Consider the following 12,590-nt stretch of genomic DNA (forward strand, 5'->3'; position numbering starts at 1 on the left):
TTTAAATGCTTGCAGAGGTGTTGCATAAGTGCAAAACTAAATGGTCGTATTGTGGAAGCCAAGACGCTCCCAAACAGGACAGTATTTGAGATATTTTTTAAGCTTCACCCTCCAGGTGTATCATTCTACTGACTCTATAAAAAGAAAACAAGAAAATGACATTTGCAGTGATTTCACACTTTTCATAATTGGAGGCTTCTTACTTCTCTGGCTGTATGTTCAATATTGTTTGCATATTATGTCAGATTTTTTCCCTACTTGATGACAGAGGTGTTGAGCTGAGCAGTGGGCAGCCCTCATGGGAGCGAGGACAGTACATATTCTTCTATAATGATCCAGCAGGGTCTGAAACTGTTAACTGCGCCATAGCTGCTGGCACAGAAGCTGAAGATTTTCCTCATAAAAAGTCCAGCTCATTAATGCGATAACACCTTTCATACATCACGTAGTGTGAACGGACGTTCGTCTCCAGGACAAAACGTGACATCAGATTTTTGTCCTGGAGTACAAGACGGACGTTGGTGTGTGAACGCAGCGGCAATTTGGGGGGAAACGCGGCTGCCAAGCTTGGAAGATCACAAAAGCAAGGCCCCAATGGTGGAAGACTTCCTTTGTTTGCCGTGCACACTCATTATATGAAATCCCTCAACCTGAAAATACTGAAAGATCCGTGCTGGCGTGAACGATGCAGCTGGAAACCAGAACCTCCCGTCTCCCCGAAACCAGAGTGCCGCGGCAAAAGGAGTTATCGTTGTGTTACGCTAACTGATTTAAAGGAAACAAACAAACTCCAAAACAAAGGGCTTCTTGTGTTGTGCATTGCAGTTTTTTTTTCTTTTTATCAGCTGTTTAAGACAATGCCAGTCCAAGCTGAGCAGGAGAAAAGACACAAAACACAACCTGAAACAAACGACAGAAAGGTAACAAAAATAGTCAGATTATTTCACAGTGCAAAACTCTATCATTAACACAGTGTCTGCTTGTATTTACAAGGATATCAAGAACATACAAAACATGGAGAATCCAGGACCCACAGGACTGATAACATGTCTTACAGTGTGCACCAAACCAAAGACAAATCACCAGAGGATAAAGAAGAGGAAGAATTTCATAATAAAATAGATATTACACTTTGTTTTAGTTTTTTTTTTCTGTGAAAGACATTAGAAGTAAAAACTACTCTGCTATCATAATTACCCCCCGCTGTTCTTTTCTAACACATGGAGGATAATTTAAAAAAAAGAAAGAAAAGGAAATTATTGTATGTCTCATGTAAAATAGCAAACGCTTCCAGTGTTGATTTCTTTCCCCGGAAGATCGAGGCATCGGAGCATCAAGTGTTGCTGAGCTGAACGGCGTGGCGGTGAAAGCGCTGCGTTTTCTGCAAGTTGAGAGAAGTCAAATTTTTCGTGCTTTGGCGCAGGTGTCGGGTCTTTGCATTCCTGCTACTCAGCCGGTCTTAGCCAATGAAATCACACGTGTGGGTGGGATTGTTGTCAAAGCACCCGGCTTACTGGTGCAACCAGCGAGAAGAAATGGTTGCCGGATTGACACCCACCGACCAGTGCTGCCGCCATGCACCTGTGTGGGTGCACCAGAGACTTGTTCGTTCAAGTTTTAGTTGCTAAACTGCACTGATTTAATTGTTCATACTTTACTGCAGCCTTACCGATGGCTTGATCTGAGAGAGTGTCCTGCAGCTGCGTCTAATCTCTGAGTTTCTTCTTACAAGCCTCACTTGTCCTCTGGCGGGCTGCAGGCTGCAGGCGGCTTCGCTTCACAGTCTCTGCAAACTCTGACGGACAGTTTATTATCTCTTCATACTAATTCTGGCCACTTCCTGCTCTTTACTTTGACTCTGTTACATTATGTAAAAATATCAGTCAGTGCGGTTACATGCACAACTAAATGAAGCTATTGGCAACAATTAAACTGGAGGTTAAGAGAAATCCAAGTATACATGCACGAGAAGACAATTGATTATTGAGTGAGGTGCGTTCAACTTCGCGACTCTACGTGGCGCCACACGCATTTTCGCGTTGACGTTCTTCCGGTACAATTGGAAAACAAGGATGAAAGAGGACAACAACATGTAGAAAAATGGGCACTAATGATGCAGCAGCTCTGTAAATGTCGTACATACTAAGCCTGATCATGTTGCAGGTAAAATGCAAACAAAGTCTCCCTCTTCTTCTTCTGTTACCGTGTTGTCGTGATTGTTATTATTCCCCCTCCCCCAGTGTCGTCACTTCCCTTCATGAGTCCCAGGGCGGTCAGCACGGGTTGGTATACATGCCGGAATAACTCGGATTAGGACGCATTATCTGGCACTAAAAGCTCGATATCAAGAGGTTCAGTTCGGCCTGGCTAATGTGTAAACGTGGCTTTTAAAAATTCTAAATTGTTCGGAATAAGGCAAGAATTCTACTTTCTGTTGGTGCATGTAAACGTCCTGACTGAGAGACCTGAAATCGGCGGCAACCAGACCCTCATCAGCATGGCGAGGCTTATTCTTGTTCTTTAGGAGTCAGCAGTCTTTTACCTTTTAATCTAAAAAAAAAAAAAAAGAAAAGAAAAAATACCAACTTTATTATTTATAAATCAATAGGAAGACTGCAAGAATATGGCAACATATCTTCAGGTTTTCTTTTCCTCAATTTGTAAAATAATTACGACTTGGCAGCTACACCGAACGCTTTAAAACACTAAACTGGTAGAAAGGTAGATGCTGAAATGAAAATCTACAAAAAGAAACAAAGTTATGTGAAATAGATGCCAATAAATGCTGCAGAAACAATTTCAGCATGACTGTTTTCACTTTTTTTTTGCTCCACAGGATCAACCACACTTCATCTCACAGCCCGCAAATTAATAAGTCGATTCAATTAAATGTAGCTGAATTCTGGAAGAAAATGCTATGACTTTTAATGTGTATGCAGAACAAGGATGGAAATGAGAAGTGGGATGAGGTCCCCTTAACACAACTGAACATCTGCTTTGATGCACAAACAATCATCCAAGAACTGCAAGAAACCTGCAGGAAGAATGTGTGAAAACTCTCTAAACAAGAAGGTAAAGACATGTTGTGTTGACACCTAATGTGCCCTGTAAACTGCATGACTTCATTATTCTGAGAAAAAGAAGAAAAATAAAAATAAAAGTAGGCATCTTAAACACATTGGGATTTGTTTTTGGAAAACGAGTCACCTTTTGCTGACTTTCTGAAGTTCAAAGTGACGGTAAAATTTTGGCTGAGTCAAGACTTTTTCTTTCTCTCTTCCTCTGATTTAACTGGCAGTTGTATCATATTAACATAGATGGCTCATCACAAATACTTCTGCTCATTGAACATCCACCAGTCGTTCCAGTTAACAAGGAGACTTCCATCGATTGTAACACATCAGCACCATGAAGACAACCAAAACAGAGTCAGACAGTTAAAAAAAATGGGACTTAAGATAGTGACTAAACTAGATACATATGGTGACAGGTCCTGTAAGACATAAACACAAAATCATTCGTTTTACACAAATATTGGTATACAAAGGTTGGCATCTTCACCGGGAACAAATAAACTTTTTGAATGATTCAAACAAGGAAACTGAAAATTCCTGATTTGACGCAGACATGGATTTTCGTTTTCCTTTTAAAAAACACGAAAAAATATAGATGATCACGAGGCTAATCGGCTAAGATGTTTGTTTAAAACTCAGAAATCGTCCTCTGTTAATCACTAATAACTTTTTTGGGGGTTAAAATCAGAAATGACTCACTCGCTGCATTTTAATCACTATTAATGAAAACTTGTTGGGTTTCTAAGCAGCTGCCCACAAGTGCAAGACACAATTTCAACAACGGAAATGAATTATGCAAAAATATCATTAAGCAAATATTGAAAGGCAGTAGAGCGACAGGAATGTGTGTTCACGACCACAAAAAAAGTGAATTTATATCTGATGTTTGTGCAAAATTGTGAGAAAGACGTGGAAAAGCTCCTCAGACATCAGTTAGTTTCTTCTGCGTAAACGGTAAGAGCCTTTCTGTTGCTCTGGAGGCTCAGTCGCACAAAAGGTCACAAGATGAGCTTATAAATATGCACGGAGGACCGAGCTGCCGCTGAATCATCGGCATCATGGACACTTAAAGCACGATCGAGAGTAAAATCATGGGTGTCAGCGGCGGCGCTGATGATGCGCTGCGCTTGACGCAGCGAGACGGATCTTGTGATAAACATCAGCGGCTTTTCTTTTTCTTCTCAAGTCCATCTTTTATGTGCACTTTTGCCTTCCAGCATCGGCACAGACACAACAACGGAGACTAAACAAAGCCATCGGGGGTGCAGCATCACAGGACGTACGCGTACTCAGGAACTGGCAAAAGTAAAACCACGAGTTAAAACGAAAAAAAAAAAAAACATTTTAAAGACATTTAAACATTATTTTAAAGGAAAAGCAAATATTATATGCACACAATTCCTTGTATTTCAACCACAAAGGGTGTTTTAGAAAAACTTGCCCTCTGGCATGGCACATAAGTCTGACATTTGTTTACGTGCGTACGTGTGTGATTTTCCATCTCTGACATGCTTCTTTGCTCTGCCCGACATGGTCCGCCCTCGCGGCCGCGACCGGCGAACAGCACGCTTTGGTTTAGGTGAGGTTAGGGATGGTTGGGTCTTCTACACCGACATGATTCTCCTCCTCATCACACCGTCGTGGTGACTCCGCTACCGTCACGTCACGTTGCAGTGAAACTGCAGTTACACTTACACCCGCCTTCATCACAGCGAGTGCACATAAATTAGCAGCTTTAAGAAGTCGACACTCATCGTAAAAGCAGCTCTTCTCGTATACCGGAAGTTCTCAACATCAAAGTCCTCAAAAGGCAGCAGCAGCAACAATGTAGCATGTAAAATGCAAAGCGTTTGTAGTTAAACCATGTCCCTCCTGACGCTCGCTGTTCCTAGACCCGTATTATTGTCCTGTGCTGAACGGACCAGCAGCATCCTCTGAGAGTGAATCGCTGAGATATGGCAGGCGGACCGGACTCGTGTTCGTTTCTTACTGGACTGTTCCTGTTGTTCTGTCGCTCCTCTCGGGCCGCGTTCCCGCGATGTGCTCCTCGGCCTCGGGGCGAGTTAAGCATACGCGTCCCCTGATTTCAGCGCCACCAGCTCCGAGTCCTCTGTGTGCCGCCCGTTCATGTGTTCGGTGTTGCACTCGTGGTGGAACATGAAGGCGGGCACCTCGGTGATGGAGGTGGCCGTGTAGGACGTGGAGCGCATCGAGCAGTGGTCCTTTCGTCTCTGACCCCACTGGGTTTTGTACTGCATCCATTGTCTCTTCAGAGCAGCCTGTACCTGCACGTAAAAAACAAAAACAAGCAAAAACACACTTTACACTCAGTCCAAATGCATATCTTCCTCTGTTTTGCATGTCTGATCCCGTTTTATGTCTACATGATTCCACCAGACGTCCAAATTTATACACAGATCGCTACCGACGTGGACAAGTTGAAAAAGAAAGACAAGTAATCCTATAATGCCAGATGTATCACACATGAATTTCTAAGACCTCAGTACCACCCCGATACTGTAAAAAGAGAAGAAATAAAGTTGTTTTTTTTCTGCATCACTGCAGCAGAGAGGAAGAGACTGGACAAGATGGTGAAGAAAGCCGGCTCTGTCCCGGGCTGCAGTCTCCATCCTGTGGAGGTGGTGGGGGAGAGGAGGATGGTGGCAAAGCTGTCCTCCATCATGGACAATGTCTCCCACCCCCTTCATGAGACTGTCAGAGCCCTGGAGAGCTCCATCAGTGACCGGCTTCATCACCCGCGATGCGTCACTGAGAGGCATCGCAAGTCCTTCCTCCCCGTTGCCATCAGACTCCACAACCAGGCCTGCTCTCAGTAGTTAACAGAGAATAACTTGTGCAATAACATAAGATGTGCAATATCATATGTGCAATATTTGCCAGTGTAACTCACACACACTCTACCTGCTTTTTTTGCACTGTTTCTTTTCTTTCAATCTACTGTATATACTGCTCATATTTCTGTAATTATACATATTTTATATATATTTTTAATTTTTTACTTTTTAGTCTCTTTTTACCCCTCCCCTGCATGTGTGTGCTAAGTGTACTTAAGTGTACTACCAACAAAATAAGTTTATTCACTGAGGGAGATTATCTTATCTTATCTTATCTTATCTTATCTTATCTTTTATACAAAAACATAAAATGATATGACATAAAATTGCCAAAAAATGCATTATTTAGAAATTGTTAAAGACACAATTGACCCTTTGTCAAGCCCTGTCCCCGTTGCTAGGTCAGACAAAAACTCTCCCATCCACTTCCATTGTAAAAGGGCAGTTTTACATCACTTTATTTCTAATTAATGTACCAAAGAAAATCAGATATAAATAAAAAGCAACACTTCAGGTACTGTGGAGTGAGTTTAAAAAAAACTGAGATTTTCGGCAAAAACAAGATCTTTTGTTTAGTTTAGGACAGTGGTCTTCATTCCAGGTCCTCGAGAGCCGCTGTGCTGCATATCTTTGATGTTTCCCTGCTCCAGTAAACCCTGATACAGATGACTGTGTCACCAACAGAACTGTGCAGACCTGGAGGAAACATTGGTGATGACCACTAATTAGAATCAGGTGTGTTGATGCAGGGAAAAATCAGAAACATGCAGGACAGCGGCTCTCGAGGACCAGGAATGAGGACCACTGGTTTAGCTAATAGCACGGTGGAAGGTGTGGGCATCCACATCATGGTCATGGATCTATTAATAAAATCTGGATGGTACATCGAAAATGGCCGCCCATTCATTTCAATGCAATTTGCTCACTCAGCGCATACGCTGAAAAAGTTCCTGACTTCCTGGTTTACTTCCTGGTACACGGGCCCATAGAGCATGCGCAGTTGAGTCACCTCCCATGATGCTCTGGGGCCTCCCATCATGCCCCGGGGCAATGACGCGAATATTAATATAATATGTATTAATATAATATATTAATTAATGTATATTATTACATGTATAGTATTGCATATTTTTATTAATGTATTAATATAATATAATTACATAATATATATTAATATAATACATCCGTGGAGTGCACGGACACGGCTGTGACGTCAGCCGTGACGTCACGCCCAGAAAGAGACTTTTCTTTGACTTTTCTGGCCGTTATAAAACATTTTTGACGGATATAAAGTCCATGACTTAAAAATATAGAATACAAAGATTAGTAATTGCCGGTGATTACAGCTGGAGGTTCCTGTGAACAGTTTTAGAGGCTTCTCTTTTACTATTGCGGTCTATGGGAAAAAAGCTTTCTGGGCCCCATGGGATTTTTTGTTGCAGTACCGCGGCTGGCCACTGGAAAAAATCGGCGTGCCTTCTGAGTGCGAGACCCGGGGGCTGATCCACATAGCTTTATCTAAAGCAGACATTTTTCGTAATTTGCTGTTGGTTTTAGGGATAAAATATATCCCTATGATTCTCTCTGGGTAGTGGGTGTCACTTTTACAACCGCTTAACCATTTTTAGATGAATAAATAAATACATAGATAAATAAATAAATAAAATAAATAAATAAACGCTTTCGCTGTTGTAGCTATGGGTTGTAGCTGCTGCCGAGCCATCGTTGTTTGTGTTCCCAAGTGTTCCTTATACTAATACGAAGTAAAAAAAAAAAAAATAATCCAGTGATTTAAATTTTGATACAAATCAAGTAAAAACTAAGCTTTTTCCATTCTTCAGCTGTTTTGTCCCAACGGATATTCTGCCCCGGATGTAGCAATGGAGAATGATTTTCTGACTGGTCAGTCAGGGACCAATCAGAAGGCTGACAAAGAGTCAATTGGAGATTCTGATTCTGTTGAGCCACAATTCACACGCAGTCTAATTTTAAATGATTATCTTTGATCGGTTTCAGTTGTTTCAGTTTGTCTTTTTTTCACGGACAAATCCGTCCACGTGCGTGTAGTTACAGCGCCGAGTATCATCATCTCCTGACAATACTGGTTAAACTGACAGCTCCAAATGACGTGCGCGTGGTTGCTGAGGCGTGTGAGGATCACTCCAATTGCAATATCACAAATGGCAGGTAGTAAATAGATGCCAAACCCACATTTCTTGACCTGTGGTCATGTTATGGGCAGATTTTCACATAATAGAAGTGAATGTCAATGTCATGTAATTGTGTTATCATCCATTTGATCCCGTTCTCCTTGAAGCAGCTTGACCTTTCCCTCTCAGCTACTCAACGGTTTCAGCACCCGTGTTTAAAGTTTCCCTCTGCCTGAAGAATTGTACGGGGGTTTTGTTGTTTATTTTTTTTATCCTTTGTGAGCGCTGTGCATCAATCAGCAGCACGATAAAAGAACATGCATCTTCTTTCTCTCCGTCGCTCTGCACAAATGAACAGATTAGAACATTATTCAACTTCACTAATTAAACAAGCAACTGATCTTCTTGCAGTTGTCAAAGCGATGTCCCAGGAACACGACGGGGGATGTTCATCACCGCTATCTTGCTGCAAACATTTGACACATTAATAAGCATGTGAACCAAATCCACTCTGTATCATTACAAAACCCAATGCTATCCTGATGACTTACTGAAAGTAACTCCCCGTAATCCCCCTATTTAGACCATAATGTGATCATCAGTCATGGCGTTATATAAAGAACCTTAATTAATCTCTCACATTCAACATCCTGCGGGGATGCTGGCTGACAAGAGCGGTTTGGGTTTTACCGTCTAAACGTGCCAACAGAGATGTGTGTCTTTTGCAGCACTTAAAATACCAACATACAATTCATTTTAGACCATAAAACTGTATTTTTCTTTTCTTCGGTTTTATGTCTTTGTGTAAAGCTGTTCGTCTTTCTGGGCAAGTATTCACAATAAGAGCGGGAGACTAAAACCTTTCACCTCGCAGACGTCTTTATTCGCTCGGGAAACTCTTCTAGGAAAAGGGTCCGAGCAGGGTTTAGTTTTTATTATGTTATTTTTTTGAAAAACAGATAAAACAAAGCACAGATGATTTAGGTTTGGAGCTCAGTTTTCAACCTGTTTAAATAAATCTAAACCTCTATATGTGTATCATCCCTGGATTTGAACTGTCACACGGGGAAAAACTCTTCCCAAAGTCAGCTATATTTTTCGGATGCTGTTGTAAAATTAGATTAAAACTTGTTTCCTGAGTTTCATAAAATGATTTACAGTTTCATATGGCCTGGTAGGAAAACTACACATTCTTATTAGATGATGTTCGGCTCAAATAAATATACTCAGACAGATTTTATTCACATGTTTACTAGCTGTCAATTGGTTGTCAGCAGGTAAGTGAGTTACTTCTATAAGATATGAAGCTCAAAAGAGAAAACAACATTACAAACTTCCAATATTGGTCTAAAATAACGTTAGTTTGTGCAAATGCTTCAAAAATGAATAATAATACGTTTTTACTTCTAACAAGACAGATCTGAATAATTGAAGTTAACAAAGTTAGTATTTAAATTTTGTGAGTTGATACAATTTCTTCAATGATTTGTAATAAAACTTATTTAAATAGAACATATCACTTAAAGCCAAAAGGACATGAATCTCACACGTGCTAAAAAAAGTGAACTCATGCATGCAGATCTGATTTTGTGAAATGTAATGTGTGGAAATAGGTTCAAATCACGGCCACAGATGCTGAACGGTGACAAACTCCCATCTCCGTCGGGTTTCTAGGGCAGAGGACGCACATGCAGGGCACTTGGTGACAGGGGTTTTGATAAACAACAGTCTTTTTATTTCAAGCGTAAGTGCTGCTGCGGCACGATAAATCAAAATTCAAAAACGAGCTGGCACGGGGAGACCGACTGGGAGCACAACAAAAGAGCTGCTTTCCTGCTATTGACTCAAAGCTGAGCGTGTGACGCCGAGCCAGGCTAGATGTTTTCCCATTATCCCATCCAGCGCTGAACAGAGCCGGTGCCGGCCGACCTGGGCCACAGGTTCTGGCCTCACTCCCGTGTCCAGGCAAGTGTAGCTGAATGGGGTTGTGTCAAGTTAAAGGGTTGTTGTGGTTTTGTTTTTTGTTTTTTTTACAAATCAGCACCTCTTTAGGTTATTTTAAGACTATTATTAACAATATTTATGATTGACTTACTTCTCTTACAGCTGTCATTGTAAGATTAGTCCCAGATGCAACAGGATCAGTTTTAGCATCTTTCACTGCTGCATTGGGGGAACCTTTCATCCCTCCTCAAACGGAACATCTGTGTGTCGCTTTGAGAAACACCAGATTCCTATTTGTTTTTCTATTTTTTTTACATTTTAGACTATTCCTTGTTAAATATTGGAGACAATTTTTTTTCAATTTGTTTTAAGTATTTTTAACTGCTCTACTGCTTTCTGACTTACTGAGCCTGATTCTGGCAGTTTGAGCCAAAACTGATTTAGTCACTGATTATCAGTATGGACTCAGTGTTGGCTGTTTTATTATTCTCTCTGAATGGAGCACTGATCCTGATGCAGCTGCAATGACTTCTTCCATGATGTCAGGCTAACTATTGAATTGTGTGCTAACTGAAAAAATGTTAAAATAATGGGGAAATAGAAGGTGTGCATTTATAACTTTGTAAATGTAAAGTGTGCAGTCCTGTGTTGTAACCAAAACTCTCCGAAACCACAGCAGTAAAGCAACGAAACACATAACCAGTGTTGGTCAAGTTACTTTGAAAAAGTAATTAGTTACTGATTACTGAACCAAAAAAGTAATCCTGTTACTTTACTGATTACTTATTTTCAAAAGTAACTAGTTACATTACTAGTTACTTTACTTAGTTACTTTTCAAAAACATGATGCACAACCTGAATACACTTTACTGGAAGAATATAAAACAATAGAACTTTCAGTTTATTCTATTTTTTGTGCACATTCCACCATATAAAATTAAATGACAATAAGTAAATGAAACGGTCTATTTTTAAACTTGTTTTTATTAAGTCTTAAATTTATGCACATTGCATCAGGCAAAATACAGCTCTCTCTGACTTGAACTACAATATAACCTGCGACAAGCTTCTTCAATTCAGCTGCACTAAGTCCCGTTGGTCTTACATCTAGTTTCACCTGTTTAGCAGCAGAGGGGCCACCGGCAGTTCTCCCGCTGGAGTCTGATGAGGCAGCCGGCGCTGCAGCCCCAGTGGGGGCTCGCAACGAGTTTTCCTCCCACACAGACTTTACAGCGGACAAGAATGTTTTTATCACTTTTGACCGAATCAAACTCAAAATAATGTCTGTAATTCCAGGCGTTAAACGCCGCATGCTCCTGCTCTCTCTCGCACTTCATGTCGTCTCTGGTTTACCACTGAAGCCTGAATTATGGTTCCGCGTTAAATCGACGCAGAGCCAGATGCCGTAGGGTACGCGGCGACGCAGACATACGGTGCGTGTCGCCGCGTACCCTACGCCGTAGGCCTGCGTTGGTGTAACGCGGAACCATAAATAGGCCTTGACTGACGTATGAGCAGCGCAAAGTTATGAGATATTTTCATAAAACAAATACTGCATTTAGTAACGCAGTAACGCAGCCTTCTTTCAGAAAAGTAAAGGTAATCTAATTACTGTTTTTGCAATTGTAATCCCTTACTTTACTTGTTACTTGAAAAAAGTAATCGGATTACAGTAACGCGTTACTTCTAACGCGTTTCTGCCCATCACTGCACATAACAAAGCGGAGCATGATGGGAAACCCAAACATACCAAAACCTTAGATTGTGACAGATCACATGTGAAACTCATCAATATTCCCAAATAGGCATTTGAATGACCTTGACGACTCTGCATTTGGTGTTATAATATTTGATATTGAGCAGTTCTACTTCCCTTCCTTATCCCTTAACTCTGGCTGGGGTCATTTTGACCCGAGCCTCAGTGCCTTGCAAGGGTTAAAGACATGATGTAATATATGCAAATATGCAAAGCAAAAACATGCTGATAGCATTTTACTGTCAGTGGAAAGGAAATGGATCAGGAATTTTCAAATAGGATTTTGAGGGACTTTAATTTTCAAGAGGAAGACATATTCTGTAAAAAAAAAAAAAAAAACAGACGGCCCTTTTCGTGGCTCAGAAGACAACCATCTGTTTCTGTTCTTCCTGTTCAGGGTTGCAGGAGCCGATCCCGGCTGTTACCAGGTGAAAGGTTCGACACAGGCTGCAGGTTCATCACCGTGCCACGAGGAGACAAACAACCATTCACGCTCACGGCCAATCCTACAGTCAACCTAACACGCGTAACCTTGGACTGCACAAAGTGGATAAACATTCAAACTTCAAGAAGAAAACTTCAGCGGAAAACTTCAGCTGAGATTCAAACGAATGACCTTCTGTTCGTGAGGTAACAGTATTGACGAGCACACCAAGAGAGCTGGGTAAAATAAATGTAAAAAATACGACGTGACCGAAATGCAACGTCAGTAAAGGCCCTTTGCTTCACTTCTAATGAAGATGTGATAAAATGGAGCTCTTCCTCACCACTGCAGTGGTGGAAATGTTTAAAATGGAGGCATTTAGATTAC

The 12,590-nt window shown here is 41.1% G+C and overlaps 1 protein-coding gene across 2 annotated transcripts in view; it reads right to left on the bottom strand.

The window, feature by feature from the left end:
* Positions 1 to 825: 825 nt before the first annotated feature.
* Positions 826 to 12,590, bottom strand: part of calcr (calcitonin receptor) — a 69,853-nt gene continuing 58,088 nt past the window's right edge. For both annotated transcript variants that reach the window (XM_061742695.1, XM_061742694.1), the window contains exon 22: positions 826 to 5,359. In XM_061742695.1, the coding sequence (XP_061598679.1) occupies positions 5,138 to 5,359 (222 nt within the window). In that variant the 3' untranslated portion in view covers positions 826 to 5,137. The remainder of the gene's footprint in view (positions 5,360 to 12,590) is intronic.

This window comes from Cololabis saira, chromosome 15 (assembly GCF_033807715.1).
Source record: "Cololabis saira isolate AMF1-May2022 chromosome 15, fColSai1.1, whole genome shotgun sequence".
Taxonomy (NCBI): Eukaryota; Metazoa; Chordata; class Actinopteri; order Beloniformes; family Belonidae; genus Cololabis; species Cololabis saira.